The sequence below is a fragment of the Macrotis lagotis genome, chromosome 1 (genome assembly GCF_037893015.1).
Source record: "Macrotis lagotis isolate mMagLag1 chromosome 1, bilby.v1.9.chrom.fasta, whole genome shotgun sequence".
NCBI lineage: Eukaryota > Metazoa > Chordata > Mammalia > Peramelemorphia > Peramelidae > Macrotis > Macrotis lagotis.
In genome coordinates this window covers 839,100,562-839,118,149 of record NC_133658.1, presented here as the reverse complement: position 1 = coordinate 839,118,149, position 17,588 = coordinate 839,100,562, and the positions used below count along the sequence as shown (strand labels likewise).

Here is a 17,588-nt window from a genome sequence, read left to right as displayed (position 1 = left end):
TTGTTGAATATACAGTTACAAATAGAAAATCATGCACCATGATTTTCATCACTTCCTCCCATTTTGTCTTACCTTGTAATCTTTTCAAGTTGAAGAATTTACCATCAGTAGAGTAGCTGACCTTGATACCTTTGTTCATTCTCATTGAAAGCATTTGGTAACATATATAAACACACATGCACACACACACACACACACACACACACACACATATATATATATACATATATATACATATATAATCTTTGTAGATAGGATAGGTGGGTGACACAGTGGATAAAGTACCAGCCCTGGAATCAGGAGCACATGAATTCAAATCCAAACTCAGGCACTTGACATTTACTGTGTGACCTTGGGCAAGTCACTTAACCCTGATTGCCTCACACCCAGGACCATTTCCAGTTGTTCTAATTCATATCTGGCCATTGGACCCAAATAGCTTGGAAGAGAAGTGAGGCTGATGACTTTACACAGTGCCCCATCACTAAAATCCATAGTCTTCTTCCAGGCAATGGGAATGGGGGGGGGGGCAATCTTAGCCCTGAAAGCAGCATAAGTAAATTCATAGCCCATGTTTCCTTGATGATATGGAGGATTATGGGCAAAATATTATATGTTGTTATTTCATATACAATGGATAAATTTTCAAGAGAGAACTTTTACTGGGTTGGAGAGAAGGCTTAAATTTGGAGTTGAATGTGATGTAAAAACAAAAAAAGGCACTGATAAAACATTTCAAAATAAAAAAAGAAGAGATGATTGTGCTATTTTAATCATGAGCCTTTTAGAACTTTCAATTTTATTAAACAAACATTTATTAAGTGCCTGCTAAATCCAAGTCCCCCTGAATTAGAGACAGAGTGTGAAAATAAGAAACAAGTCATATTCCCTAACTTCATAAAAATTTTTGTGATACATAAGGGATGACATGTTTGAAAACATAAATGTGTTGAAAATTAGGATGTGATAAGTATTTAGGAAAGGTCAAGAACTTATGAGATATTTAGGAGGAAAGATAGTTCTAGAAAACTACAGTTTAAGGTAGAATGAATGAAATAGATGAGACTTGACTGAGACTTGACAGAAGATTTTGAGGAGGAGGAGAAATCTTTGGCAAGGACAGAGTACAATATGAGCAAAATTTATAGGGGGAAGACAGAGTTGGCCAAGCTGGAATGGGAAAATAAATGTGAAATTAAGATGATGTGATCCTATCAGTTGACTTTTATGAGCCATCACTCTTACCTATTTTTGTGTCTCATGCCTCATTTGTTATTGTTCATCTGCACAGATTTCTGAAAGTAGAGTTTTGTCCAGATTAGAAAAATCCCATCTACCTTTGCAAATGTTTGTTTTATATTTGTATTTGGGATCATTCCCAAAAGACTCATTATTTTCACATGCTGGAGAAAATGAAAGAGTGGAAGAGAACCAAATTCAAAGTTTCCTTCATCTCCTAGATCTTGAGATGTCCAAAAAGTATTGACACTTTCTAATAAATTCTTAATTATCTCCTCCTTTTGTTGCCCCCTCATATACCACCTTGATCCTTTAATCATTCTTTTGCTCTTGTACATTTTTAATATCTCCCTCTCTATGATAACCTTCCCCTTTGCCTACAATATGCTCAAGGTTCTACTTCCCTAAGAAATCTCTCCTTGGATCCTACTACCTCTTTGATCTACCCTTCTATGCTTTTTATGTTACCACATTTTTCAAAAGAGCAACCTAAACTTCACCCCTTTAATTTCTTGACACATTTATATTTCAACTCATTAAATTATCCTCTTTCCCCAAAAACTTTACTGAAAATACTTTATCTAAGGGCAATATAGTGCTATTTTTCTTTAATTATCAAAGCTAATGACCTTTTCTCAATATGAATTTCTCTTAATCTCTCTATTGCATTTAACACTGTTGACTTCCTTTATTCTTGAGCCCTTAATTTTCTCACCTTCATGATTCCTCCATCTCATATGCTATATCATTTTCCTCCTCCCAGATCAGAAATATCCTGTGAGATTCTTTCCTTGTCCTCATAACTGGCCTTTAAACACACATTTCAAAGTAAGTCATTCTTTAATGTATCTTTAGCTATAAACTCTGTTAGACTTCCCAGTCTATTTATTACTATTCCCATTTACCTCTCTTCTTAGATTTAACTCTGAATTTCCAATTACCTGCTAGGAATTGCTATCTGGATGTTTCATTGATCTTTCTAATTCAATATGTTTACAATTGAAATCTCTACATTCTAAATCTCTTCATTATTTTTGATCTTTCTACTGACAGTCTCCATTCATCTAGTAAATCAAAAAGAAAACAAGAGTCATTATTGAAATCAATGCTCTCCCTCATCTCTCAAATCAAAGCAGCATCCAAGTACTCTTCATTCTTCTTCCTTGAAATGTTCTTATCTCTTCCTTTTTTTTCATCCCCACTATCAACATCCAGATACTTCTTATATTTCTCCTAAATTATTACAATAGTCTCCTAACTGATTTGCCTATTTACAAACTCTCTCAGGGGCAGCTAGGTGACGTAGTGGTGAGAACATTGTCCCTAGAGTCAAGAGGACCTGAGTTCAATCCAACCTCAGACACTTAATAATTACCTAGCTGTGTGATCTTGGGCAAGTCACTTAACCCCATCACCTTGTAAAAACAAACAAACAAACAAAAATACAAACTCTCTTTCTCAAGTTATCTTACATACTAGATTAATATCTTAATGTGCAAATCTAATCAGGTTACTCAATTATACATAAATATTAAATAGAAGATAAATATTTTTTTTTAGGTTTTTGCAAGGCAAACAGGGTTAAGTGGCTTGCCCAAGGCCACACAGCTAGGTAATTATTAAATGTCTGAGACTGGATTTGAACCCAGGTACTCCTGACTCCAAGGCCAGTGCTTTATCCACTATGCCACCTAGCCACCCCTATGATCAATATTTTTAAAATAAAATCTAATTATTTTAGGCTGGAATCAAGCCATTTTGAAATATTGCCTCAACATATTTTTCCAAACTTTATCTCACACTACATTGTAACACCTACTATCTTCTCCAACTAAAGAATCAAGATGATTTAATGGATCTCTGTGCCACTCTTGTCCAAAGACCATGCTAAATATCTTTGTTTCTTTCTAAGCAGTATATACACAGGGAAAATAAGATCTTGATCCAAAGAAACTAAAAGTACCTTCTGAAAATAGAAGTACATCTGGTATTTTCATTTATACACTGTCTATATGCCTATACTGTATTCCTATACATATATGTGTGTGTGTGTGTGTGTGTGTGTGTGTGTGTGTGTGTGTGTGTGAGAGAGAGAGAGAGAGAGAGAGAGAGAGAGATAGTGACATTTTCACCAAAATTAAATAAAGACTTAGAAATATTCCTTAACAAATAGAGTGTCCCAAAAGTAGAATGTGTTCCCTCAGGAGTGAATAGATTCTTCCTCAGTGAAAGTCAAATGGAGGTTGAATCTCATGCATGTTGTAGAGGGAATTCTTGCTTGAGTTTGGATTGGATGAATTGCCCCCAAAGGTCCTATCCAATTATGAGAGATTGTAGTATTAGAACATTTTTTTTGAAACCCAAAGTTTTAGTTGTGAGTGAGGTTCCAAAGCTTTTAAATGGCCCTTGTCTCTGTCTTCCACATTCACAACTATAGGAATGGAAAAGGACAAAATTTTTATATGCAATGTCACCAGTATCCTTCCAGAGACAGAGAAACTTAACATGTCTCAGATACTCAGAGTTCTCCCATAGAAATAGATCTCTCTCTCTTGACTACTTCATTAGCTTCAAAATTCATTGCTCCATGTATAAATACTCTCCCACAAATTAGCCAGTTTTATTCTTCCAAGCCATTTTCCTATTTGGAAAGGTCAGACTTTTCTCCTTTCTATAAGTTCTTTTTGAAGCAGGAAGCATCTTCAAATGAAGCTCTCTATATTTATTTATTTGTCCTATAATATTTCAGATGAGCTTAAATTACACCAAAGAAGCTTAAGTTTGATAGAAGAAAAAATTCTTAGAATTGAATATTGAGTCACTAGACTTTTTTCATTTTTAGTCACTCCTTCTGCATCTCTCAATGGGTCTTCTACATTCCAAATGATATATAAAAGTAAGTAATTAGTTTCCTTTCTGCTAATATCCTGTCTTTTTGTAATTCTCTCATGTTTCTGGCATCTATTATAAATGTGTAATGATAAATCTATTGCTATTTGATATATAATGAGTTAAAAGAAGTTTTCATTTAACAAAGGTTTGACTGACTGATCCCTAAACCAGTTTCCTCTTATCTCCATACCTGTATCATTAAACAGATAAAACATTTTTCCTAGTCCTTGTGCACTTATCTCTGAATGGATTTAGTAAATATGTGAACTTTCCCATGGAGATCAGAAGGGGGAAATTAAGTCATACAGTGTAAAGAGTGATAGAACACTAGGCCTAGAGTCAAGACTTGATTTCAAATCCAATGTCAGACACTCAGCAGTTGTGTGTTTTGGGGCAAGTCAATCAACTTCTTTTTGCCTCAGTTTTCTTAACTATCAAATGAGGAAAAGATTAGAACTTCTCAGGATTGTTGTGAGGATCAAATGAAGAAGTGACTGGCTCATAGTAAGATATTATTATTATTATTATTATTATTATTATTATTATTATTATTATTATTATTATTATTATTATTACAGGTGAAGTGCAATAAAGAAAAAATAAGGCTAAAGGAAAGTTTACTGTCTATCTGGGTGGTCCTGCTTTATATAAAATTTCTAACTCAAGCCAAAATCTACAGTCTTGAATTCTCTTACATTTTCATATTATTAACCTAGTTTTTACTGAGCAGTTTCTGATCTGGACAGGATAGAGCAAGGCAGAGGTTGAGTGCTCGTAACCAGGTAGCCATTTATTAATTACTTTCTTTGTGAGGAAACAATTTCCATGGGATTACTCCTTTCCCTGGAACTCTGCCTTTCTGGAGTTCGAGCAGAGAACATAAACATACATTCTTGGATAAAGATAAGCATATATATATATATATATATATATATATATATGTATGTATATGCAGAGAGAGAGAGAGAGAGAGAGAGCTCTTAACAGAACAAAGATGGCCCTGCAAGAAAATACTTTTTCTATCAATTGTGACCATTCAGGTAGGAGTCTTGTGGTTGTGATTGTATAATTTCACAGGTACATTATTATTATACAGTACAGTAAAGTTTATATTGATACATTTCAATTAGCACAGGCAAGCACAGTTCAGAGTGTAACCTGTAATTACTAAAACAAAATATTTCTTTATTCTCACTATTTCCCAGGCCCAGAAGTTGCCTGTGAAAAAGATCTCTAGTAACTAAATTATTATTATTAAATTTATTACACATATCATACTAGTCAATATAAAAATCATAAACACTTGACACCACTATTTTTAGTTTCATGACATTGGACTCAACTTGTAATTGATTATGTAATACTTATTCTCTTCTCAAGAAAAAAATATTTATTTTGCTTAACCTTATGGGGGAGAATTGAGAAATTCTTAGGATCATTAATCTATATTATAAAAATAATTGTTTTATTCCATGAAATAAATTTTTTTTAAAAAATCTAAAGAGTTACTCAGAAACTGTCTAGTCCACCCTTCTTCTTTTACAGATGATAATACTGAGGACCAGAGATATCAATTCACCTACCCAGGGTCACAAAGGTGGCATATATCTTAGATAAGTCTTTTAATCAGATCCACTGATTGTTATCCTTTTAGGGGAAGGTCAATGAGACCAAATATATTTTCATAATACAAAGTATTTTAAATTTCAATACAGTAAATATTGATAGATATAGGAACAGAAACCAATGATCTTAACATTACTCTCAATAATTTTTAAGAGTGAAAAGGAGTCCTGAAACCCCAAAGGATTGAGAACTGCTACTCTAATTAAATGGACCTGCTTAAAAAAAACTTAGAATGCATACCCTTTTATAATTATCCCCTTTGGATGCCTGAGGAAATGAGAAAGGAATTTGGTTTGAGGTACAGAAAAAACAGATTTCCAATTATGGTTTCTTCTCTTATTAACTGACAGGCAAAGGCCAAGGAATTTAGTATCCCTGTATCTGGACTTCATCTTCTGTAAAATGAAGTCACAGAAATGAATTAATCTTTGTGAAGCAATTTGAAAATATTAAAATGCCATTAAATATCAATTATTATTGTTATTTTATGTCAATAGAGAATAATGCACGTGGGGCTGACTTTGGAGTCAAAACTCCCTGGGTCTGACACATTTCAGTTATATGGAATAGACAAACTATTTTAATTCTTTGTGATTGCAGGCACCTCTACAAATCTATGAACATAATGAAAAAGTGTCAATCTGAATAGGTGAAAGCAATTTCCACAAACAGTTCTCTCCCAACAATGAAACTGAAGATTCAGACCCAAATGTTTTTTATCAATATTGTCATCATCATTCTTATTTATTTAAACATTTATTTGCCCATTTATTCATCATCTATTTATTTCAGTGATGATGCCATTATTTGAACTATTTTGGAACCTACTCTCATACCCTGAACCAAGTTTATTTAAATGTCATGAAAGGTGCTAAAATTCTTATTTGTGAGCTTTGGAAATGGTAAAAAGCCTGCTGAATAAAATGAGTGATAAAGCTAGGGAACATCTTTAGGGTCAATGACAAAATGTGACAATAAGGTAATAAGATTGGCTTGCTTATGTAGCTCATAATTAGACTCTGAAGGGTTATTATTCTTTTGTTGATTTGAGCAATGACAGTGTCATTGGATATTAAAGAGCTTGCCTTTAAAAATGACATTCACTTTGATGATGACTTTTGAGATTTTTAAGACAAAATCATTCTTGTTGCTCCATGTCAATAAACAGTCTCTTACAACATGTTAAACATTAGGAATATTATTACTAATAATACATTGTATCTGTATATATATATATATATATATATATATATATACTATTTGTAAGTGTACAATATATAAAATATACATATTCTATTAAAATATCTATATATCAACATAAAATATACACACTACTATGAGAAAAATGGTTTTTGATATGTTTTACTTAGCTGAGTATATTTGCTTTTTCAGATCCATCTCATAATTAGCATAGATTTGAAGGCACTCACTTTAAAAGTCCTGAGGAATGTGATAGTAAGGGAAAATAAGTTTTTTACTTTGTAGGTTGAGGATGATATTAAAATTTGTGGAACTGATTCTCCTTCTGTTGATTAAGTCCTTGATATTTAGTAAAGTCAATTCTGCCCCTGCTTTTCCCCCTTCTAAAGAAGATATAATACAAGAATACATCATTAAATCAATGGTTATTTTCAAAGTACCCACAATATTCCAGGCACTGAGGGTAGAAGTAAAAGAATGAAACAATCCCTACCTGATAAGAGCTTATGTTCTGATAGAGGAGACAATATGCCCCTAAAAACCATATATAGTTTAAATATAAATTTCACATACAAAATAATCAAAATTAAAGTAGGTTGGTAGGAAAGCAATACTAGTTGTGAGGAGCAAAAGGCATTTTTACAGAAGATGGTGCAGAAATGTATTTTAGAGGAATATAGGGATTCTAAAAGGCAGAGTTAAGGAGAAGTTTATTCCAAGTGTGTTAGAGGGTCAGTGCAAAGGTATGAAGATAGGAAGTGAAGTCTTGTGATTAAGAAATGCAGAAGTTGGCAATTCTGCTAGATCCCAGAGTGAGGATGAGGTTGGTAATGACTAAAAGTCATATAGGATCTACAAGTTATATCACACATGATCTCAAGTGTTTGCTTTTATCTGAACATCAGTTCTTTGAAGTAAATTATTAAAATATGGCATTATTATTTCAATTTGACAGATGAGGACCCAAAGGTTTACAAAGATGAGATATTATCCAAAAATATAGAACTGGTAAGTAGCAGAAATGTCATAATACCATCCTGACCCCCAACTCCAGTGAAACTATACTTCACCCCAGCTGGAGATGGGGTATGTGCCTCCTAACACGCCAATATTTAATACTAAGAAATCCTATCCTAGGAGACAGGAAAGACTGCAATTCTTTAGGATCTACTTTTGGTTCCTGTTTACTGGTCCAATGAAGAGTTAGATAAAAGAAGTTTTCCATTGTCTTTAGGTAACAATTCCTGGGAAAAAAAAATCAGTCCCTACCCTTGCCTAAAATTAATACTACTGAAAAGGGAAGGAAAAAAGAGAAAATTCATTCAAATGACAATATTTAATAGCTAACACTGATTTAATGTTTTCTGTGTTACAGTTAGGTGGTGAGTGTATAGAGCACTGACTTTGGAGTCAGGAAGAAGGGAGTTCAAACCCAGCCTCAGATATTTGCCACTTATTAGCTGTGTGACCTTGAACAAGTCACTTAACCCTCCAGTCGTCCTGATTCATAACTGGCCACCAGACCCAAATGGCTCTGGAGGAGAAAGTGAGACTGGTGACTTAACAAGCACCCACTCATGCAAATCCAAATTATATGCTTGCCATGGCATCACCTCCCTGAAGTCTTGAATGAAGGACAAAAAACATCATCTATGTTACAGGAACTTTCTTAACTGTTTTAGTGAGGCAAAAGATTAAATGTCCAAGGTCATAAAGCTATTCTGTGTCTGAATTGATATTGGAACTCAGATCTTTCAGACTTTATCCACTCTGCCACCCATTTGCTTTTTCAAAGAAAAAAATAATTGAGAAATTGCCACATGCAAGTAACCAAAGAAGGCAGAGGTTGTAATATTAAGAAGAGATAGAAATAGTCCATTCATTTAGGGAGTTTATAATCCTGTTGTTGTTGATGTTGTTGTTCTATCACTCAGGCATGTCTGACTCTTCACAATACTCTATTTTTTTGCAAGGTAATGGGGTTAAATGACTTGTCCAAGGTCACACAGATATGTAATTATTAAGTATCTAAGGCTGGATTTGAACTCAGGTCCTCCTGACTCCAGGGCCAGTGCTCTATCCACTGTGCCACCCAGCTGCCTTGAAACAATATTTTAAGTTTTCTTGCCAAAGATACTGGAGTGGTTTGACATTTCCTTCTCCAATGAATCAGAATTTGCTCGAACTCTCCATTGTTATGGGTTCTTCTCTGATGACCTTGCATGGTATAGCTTACAATTTCATTAAGTTATATAAGTCCCATCACCATAATATGAATTAAATATTTTATTTCAGGATATTAACCTCTCATAAGAAAAAAAATCTTCCCTATCCCATCATGTCAGCTTTCACTAACAGCACATCACCATCAACACTGACCTTCTTTCTGACGGGTGTTCCTGGATTAGAAACTGCCCATACCTGGATCTCCATCCCCTTTTGCTGTCTGTACATGACAGCTCTTTCTGGAAATGGTATGATCCTATTTGTCATCATCAATGAACCAAGTCTCCATGAGCCCATGTACTATTTTTTGTCTATGCTGTCCACCACTGATCTAGGATTATGTATTTCCACCCTGGTGACTGTGTTGAGAATATTCTGGTTCAATGCCAGAGAGATCAGTTTTAATGCCTGCCTGACTCAAATGTTCTTCATTCATCTCTTCACTATTATGGAGTCTTCAGTACTCTTAGCCATGGCCTTTGATCGATTTGTGGCCATTTCTAATCCCTTGAGGTATGCTACCATACTCACAAGTTCCAGAATCATCCAAATTGGAGTAGCGATTATCACTGTTGCAACAATAATCTTGATACCCCTTATCCTGCTTCTTAGACGCCTCTCTTTCTGCCATAGCCATGTGCTTCGACATTCTTATTGCTTCCATCCTGATGTGATGAAACTCTCCTGTTCAGATACGAGGATCAATAGTGCATTTGGATTGACTGCAACCATCTTAGTGGCTGGGGTGGACTCAACACTGATCCTTCTTTCCTATATATTTATCATTCGCTCCATTCTCAACATTGCTTCTCCAGAGGAACGCAAGAAAGCCTTTAGCACCTGCATCTCCCACATCACTGCTGTTGCTGTCTTCTATATTCCATTGCTCAGCCTGTCCTTTGTCCACAGATTTGGGAAACAAGCTCCTCCCTATCTGCCTACACTCATTGCCAATGTCTACCTGCTCATTCCCCCAGTGATGAACCCCATCATTTATAGTGTAAAAACCAAGGAGATTCGTAGAGCTTTGCTCAAAGTTCTTTGCCCCAAGGTAGTTCGACTCTGACCTTTGCTACCTCCATATAATCCAAGTATAGGAAAAAATCATCCAGTGAGAGATTTTTAAATGTCATAATTTTATAATCCTAGAATTGAAAAGAATATTAGAAATTATATAATCAGCCCAACCTCCATTCAAGAAAATGCTACAATATCCATTTCAGGTGATTATCTGTTCTTCATTTGAACTTTGTCAGCTATAGGGAGCAATAACATCATCTTTTCAATCTCTTCAAATTTAAGATAGTTCTAATTGTTATAAGCATGATTCTATTCCTATCTTCTTCAGCAGCATAATGTATAGATTTATTTGTGCTGAATCTTAATTCAATAAGAAAATTATAGTGTAATTGAGTTGTCATTTGCTAAGTTTTACAGTTTCCTCTTGTTTAAGATGAAAATATCTTTAATGCTTTTCCCAGGAAAATTTTGATGATCCTATAGATCACTGAAAAGTGCAAATGTTAATAAATCATCTCTATTTTTATTTACCATGCTTTTAATTATTCTCCTGAAGTTCCCATCTACTTTTGGATTCCACAGGTTCATGATCAAGAGACATTGATACATCCCTAAATATAGGCTACTCTTAAATATAACTAATCAAATATTAAATATGCCAATATTTTCTCTTTGGTATGGTTAGTTTTCTAAAGTCATTTTTAAAAGTCTATTTGAATTTAGAGAACTTAATTGCATTTTTCTCATTCAAATATTCTTATAGTTGTTAAGGGGTAAAATTTTTAGTTATAGAAACTCAGATATTAAAGAAACTTTAAAAGTCATTCAATCCAATCTCCTATTTTTTTTTAGGTTTTTTCAAGGTAATGGGGCTAAGTGGCTTGTCCAAGGCCACAAGGCTAGGTATTTATTAAGTGTCTAGGTCAGATTTGAACCCAGGTACTCCTGACTCCAGGGCCAGTGCTTTATCCACTATGCCACCTAGCCGCCCCAATCTCCTATTTATTTCAGAATTCCCTATTTTTCATATCCATGAAATCAAAGTCCCTTTCATCATTCTGTCACTAATGTATTTTTTGTCTTTTTTTTCTTATCAACTGATTTCTTCCCCATTGTCTACAAATATAATTGCATCTTGACTTATTTTTCTTTTTTTAGATTTTTCAAGGCAATGGGGCTAAGTGGCTTGCCCAAGGCCACAAGGCTAGGTAATTATTAGGTGTCTGAGGTCAGATTTGAACCCAGGTACTCCCGACTCCAAGGCCGGTGCTCTATTCACTGTGCCACCTAGCCGCCCCCCCCATCTTGACTTATTAGGGGAAATAAAGCCATTTGATCCCACCAATTCCCATAGCTTTCATCCTATGTATTATCTTTTCAGAATCAAACTCTTAGGAAAAAAACAATCATTACATGTCACATTGACTTTCTTCCTCTATCAGTGAATGCCATGTAAGACTACTTCTACCCTTACCATTTGACTAAAACCAATCTCTTCAATGTCATCAATGATCATTTATTGACAAATCCTTTTTTTTCATTCCTCTTTCTTCTTGATCTCTCTATTGACTTCCCTCTTTTATTATCTCTTCCCTAAGGCTTTGTGGAAATGATCCTGCCAGACTTATTTTATTGAAGCATCAATCATATCCATTCAACAGTTCTTGAGTATTCCCCAGGCATCTCTTATTGATCTCATTAGTTCCCACATGTTCAAATATCATATTTATGTAGATTGCTTCCAAAATCCACCACTTACTGCTCTCCTGAACTCCAGTTTCACATCTCAAACTATCTACTAGACATTGCTACCTGAATACCTTTTTGGCACTTCAAATGTGACCAAAACTTACTTCATTTTCTTTCTCCCTAAACCATTCCTTTATCCTAACTTTTCTGTTTTTAATGAAAATAAAGAATTATTTCAGTTACTTAAATTGGAAACCCAGGACCTAGTCTAGATATAATACTTATATTAATCATAATTATTCATATTAATCAATAAAATGTATTAAGAACCTACTATGTACCAGGACTGTGATAAGTACTAGAGACAGAAAAGGAGGGAAAAAAAAGACATTCCCTGCCCTCAAAACTTCAGAGTGTCAGAAATATATGTATATATATATGTGTGTGTGTGTGTGTGTGTATATATATATATATGTATATGTAAACAATATACAGGAATAAGTGCGAAATAATTAATAGAGGGAAGCACTAGCATTAAGAAGAATTAGTGAAAACTTCTGGTTAAAGATGGTATTTTATTTAAAACTTAAAGGAATTCAGAGGGATCAACTGTCAGAGTGGAGGAAGTAGAACATCTCAAGCTAGAAAATAGTGAACAGAGTTGCAGTGCCTTGTTCATGGCATAGGCCATTTCACAGAATCAAAGTTGAGGATTAAGGTATAAGAAGACTGGGAAGGTAGAAGGCATCTAACGATTCTACCTTCACAACATCTTTTAAATCCATCCCCTTGTCTAACATTCACAGTGTAACCATTCTAAGCCAGCACTTCTCCATAAGCTTCCAATCTCCTTGACCAGTGGTGTCAAACATGCCATCCAGCAAAACTCCTAAGTTTAGACTGAATCAGAGATTTATTTAACAAAATAAATAAAATACAATAATATATGCATAATATTAATACTATGTGGCTTTCTAAGACACTATATAGCCTAGAAGAATCCTTATGTATAGTTTATTTCTTTTACATCAATATCCTAGACTATTGCAATAGTTTTGTACTTTTATCCTTTCCTTAAATTCTTTCTTCTTCATATTCCTTGCTACACAGAGTTGCTAAGTTGATATTTCTAAGACATAAATCTGACCATATCACATTACTGCTCAAGAAGTTTTATTGACTGGAATTACTTAGAAACTCCTCTGTTGATTTTTAAAATCCTTCACAAGTCTTCAAAGTCTATCTTTTCAAACTGATTGCACGTTCCTCCATTTTATGTACTCTCTTTTCTAGTCAAACTGGCATATTTGCTTATCACATATATGGCATAGCCTCCCACTTTTATATCTCTTAATATTTCATATACTCTTCATCCCCTCCTGCCCTAGTATTTACAGTGCTTTGCCTCCAAAACTTCATCTCTTAGAACACTTCTTTCAGTGCTCAATTTATCTGCTTCTCCCAGTAATGTATCTTTCCTTATTCCTTAGTTTTTATGACCCCTTTCATGGAAAACAAACATTTTACACTTACATTCATATTCATTTATCTGTGTTGATATTTTATCTTCTCTTGGGTGTCATTTTTTGAGGTCAGTGACTATTTTGTTTTTGTATTGTTTCTTCTGAATCAAGCATGATAACTTGCACCCTTATGGTTCATATGAATTCTTGTGAAATTGAATGCAAGTATATATACATAAATGTTTAACATGGCTCTACAGAAGAAAAAACAAATACATTTTAACTCATGGTTCTAAAGAAAAAACTTTTACCCCAAATGCAATTTTAATTTTAATCTGTATTGTTAACATTTCCTATTTCACTTTCTTAAACCTAGACCATCAAAAGAACAATAAATCAAGCTTATATTTAAATATTTATGAGTAAATGTTCATCCTGAAAATTTAACAGTTGGCTCTTAGGAGCTTGCATGAACCAGTTCCAGCTCTCTCAGGGATTCAAGTAAAAAATATAATTTTTACTCTTATGCTCTTGAAGTTTATGAATGGATCACCAAATTAACATCTTAGGTCCTGAAGTCTTTCCTAAGTTTCAGTCATGAATTTCCAACTGCTGGCTTGAATTCAGCACTGAGATGTCCCAATGACACTTTTAAATTTTATATGTTCAAAATCAACACCCTCAACCAATAAATCCCCTAGTTTTGATATGCTTATTTAGGATGCCATCATTCTTCCAGTCATCTATGATGGAAACTTATGAGACTTTACTTCATTTTCTATTTCTTCTACAGTCATGTAATCACCAAGTGTTATTGATTTTTCTTTGCCAATTTCTTCACATATATTGCTTTCTTTTTTATTCTCATTGACAGCAACCTAGTTCAAATCTTTGTCACAACTAACCTGAGCTATTCCAATAACATATCCTCTCTGGAAGAATTGAAATTCAGTCTCAGAAATGTGCTTGCCATGCATGACTTAGGTAACACAGGTAACCTCTATTTTCCCTCAGTTTCCTCAACTCTATGAATTGGGATATTGATAGCAAGTATTTCTAAGTGGCATTGTGAAGATGAACGAAATAATGTTGTAAAACATTTAGCAAAGTCCTTGTAGTTAGTAATTTGATGTTGCTGTTATGATGGTGCTGCTGCTGCTGCTGCTGCTGCTACTGATGATGATGGTATACATACCTACCAGCTTAATTTTCCTGTTATACAGCAATTTTCTTTATCACTGTGTTGCTAAAACAACAACAACAAAACCTTCATGACTTCCCAATTGTTAGACCACAGAGAGCCCTTAATATAAAGTTTTCTAACTGATATATCTATGAAATCTTGCTATGTGGAAATGATATGTCTTTACCACTTGTTTTCAAAAGGTAGAAACAGAATCAGAGCAGTCTATAGGACACAAATTTACAGTCGGAAGGGACATTATTTATGAGGACAAGCAAGGCAAGAATTTAAGTATTTTCTCCTAGGTCACTTGAGAAGAGCAAGGATCTGAGACTAATCCCCATGACTTCATATTGACTACATTCAGCTGATCCTGCCTGAAGCAAATGCTCCACCCACCATGCTATTTTATCTCCTTTGATGAAAATTATGAAAGGGATGTTTTCTTGAGAAACTTGTTATGTATATAAACTGATAGTGTAATGAGAAAAAAATACTTTGTCAATATACACAATTTTGAAAGATTTTAGAGCTCTAAACAATACAATAACCAACTTCAATTTCAGAAGACCAAAGATGAAGTATGCTATCTAATTCCTGACAGAGAGGTGATGGAATCATAAAGAATTAGATCATTTTTTTCTGAATATGGTCAATGAAGAAATGTGTTTTGCTCACTATACACATTATAGAATTTTTGGTTTTCTTTTTTCCTTTTTTTCTATTGTGAGAAGGAGAGTTAGGGGGAAAATAGATTTTTACAAATCATTACAATAATAGTAATAATGATAATAGAAACATATTGTGATGATGGGGCTCATCACAGAAAATTATCAAGCAGAGGCTGGTTAACCACTTAGGAAGAATATGATAGGATTCCTATTCAGATCAGGATTATCATTGATAGGCTCTAAAGTCCCATCCAACTCTGATATTTTTTAATCCTAAATAATAAAATTATTAAATAAATACATTATTTAATCCTAAATAAAAAATTATTACTCCCAAAATTAAACATGGTGAGGACAACCTGTCCTTAAAGGTAAAAAGGTACCAGGCTTGTATGCCTAAATATTTCAATCACCAGATAGGGAAAAACAGGAAATTTGCTTTTCCCTGAGTCACCAAGGAAATGCCCTCTAGAGAAATGGAGTTAAAAGGAAACAAATGCATAGAGCTCTCCCATCAGAATAGGTTGCATTGATGGCCACATGACTGTAGCAGCCAAGTGCTCCTTATAAAATCTGTCAAGCCAGAAAACCAGAGGGATCCCTCTTAATCCCTACTCTGTTCCCACACACCAGTCTGCTCTTCTTCCCTATGATACAGATTGAATCAAGAGAGGATATTTAGATTTAGCCCTGGGTATTTGTTTTTTTTTTAATCTTGTTAGGCATCAGATGGGCTTTGAATTAGGTTAGAAAGAAGAAAAAAAAATTTAGCTAGAGAAATTTATAAACTTATCTTTATTATCTGTCAGTTTCTTCTTCAGCTTCCAAATACAAAAGGTAAGTTTTCCTTAAAGTGAGAACTTAACTCTTTTTTTCCACCCTATCAGATCCCCCATTCTGATTCTCAAATTCCTATTTGCCACTATCTACCTTGAACATTTAAGAATTACAGATTTGAAATAGGATGTATATTCCTTCAAGTCAGTGAGTCTATTTTTGGTTCAGTATCCCCAGTGGTTAATACCACACCAAGCACAAATTGAGGTACTTAATAAATGATTATTGAATCATTTTGAATCAAATTAAATTGTCGAGTCAGAAGAAATCTCAATAACCATCTAACCCCTACTCCTATAGGATTTCTCTCAGCATTCTGTCTAGAATTCTTCCAAACAATTGTATAATATATTCTATAAAAAGAAAAGCATTAATCCACCAGACATTACATTCTACTTATAGATAGTTCAATTGATAGAACATTTTCCCCAACTATCAAGCCAAAGTTTTACTCTGAAAATTCTGTTTATTACTTCTAACTCTTTCTCTGGATAACATAACACATATCTAACCCTGCTTTTTTATAAATATTTCATGAATTTAAAGAGCCTGTCTGGTATTCTCCTCTTTTCTGAAACTTACCTTATTCATTCAACCTATTCACCTATGCTGTATACTTGAGTACCTTCATCATCTTACCTGCTCCTTTCTCAGAATTCTCGAATTAATCAATTTTTCTCCTTAATTTGTAACACTCATATCTAAATGTAATAGTTCAGATGACTGGGGTAGAGTACAGAGATTCCAAGAAGTGATGTTCTCAAAAGATAGAGACTAGAAGTTTTGAGAAGGCAGTCTTTTGCTTTTATAGGTTAAAATAATAATGATGATGATATCAATAATAATAATAATAATAATAATAATAATAATAAATATTTGTGTTGCACTATCTACAGGAGTCTTTGAGATGATTTGATATAAGGTAGTGTGAGGAACTTCCTTAAAAAGGAAGATGATTAAATAATAGAATAAAATACCTCATGTGGTAGTGAGGTTATAGTCATAAGAAGTTTTCAAGTAAAGGCCAAAAATTGCCTAGCTGTGTGACCTTGGGCAAATCACTTAATCCCATTACCCTAAAACAAATTTTTAAAAATTTTTAAAAAGATTGGATGGTCAGTTTTCAGGGATATTATAAAGGAGGTTTATGTGTTAAGTAGATAACTTATGAGGTTCCTTAATGGATCTCAGGTTCAATAATTTTATTGCTCTAGTCTAGCAATGAGTATAATGGATCAGAAAAAAGAGGCATAATACAGTATTCAGTATCAATTAAAGTCAATTACCTTCTACTAAGAAAGTGGCAAGGGATAAATACATAAATATATTACATACATACACATGTATATGTGAATGTAATCCATATTTTTTAAAAAAAATTTTCTGTTTAGGTGTATAGTGAGCACTCAATATTGAATATATTTGCTCTTCATAATTTCATAATATCATGGATTACCAGGGATAGGATGAAACTCTAATACTATCTAGTCCAATCTTCTTAAATATATAGCTAATATAGAGATAAAGGACTTTTTTTATATG

At 33.8% G+C, this 17,588-nt stretch overlaps 1 protein-coding gene across 1 annotated transcript; it reads left to right on the top strand.

Annotated features, from left to right (window-relative positions):
- Nucleotides 1-9,295: 9,295 nt before the first annotated feature.
- Nucleotides 9,296-10,249, top strand: LOC141489107 (olfactory receptor OR51C1-like). The gene has a single exon (XM_074189795.1). The coding sequence runs from the start codon at nt 9,296-9,298 to the stop codon at nt 10,247-10,249; it is 954 nt and encodes a 317-aa protein (XP_074045896.1).
- The last annotated feature ends 7,339 nt before the right edge of the window (nt 10,250-17,588 follow it).

Bases quoted from the DNA above. Each gene is read 5' to 3' on its own strand.
- LOC141489107 (XM_074189795.1), top strand. From the start codon at position 9,296: ATGTCAGCTTTCACTAACAGCACATCACCATCAACACTGACCTTCTTT.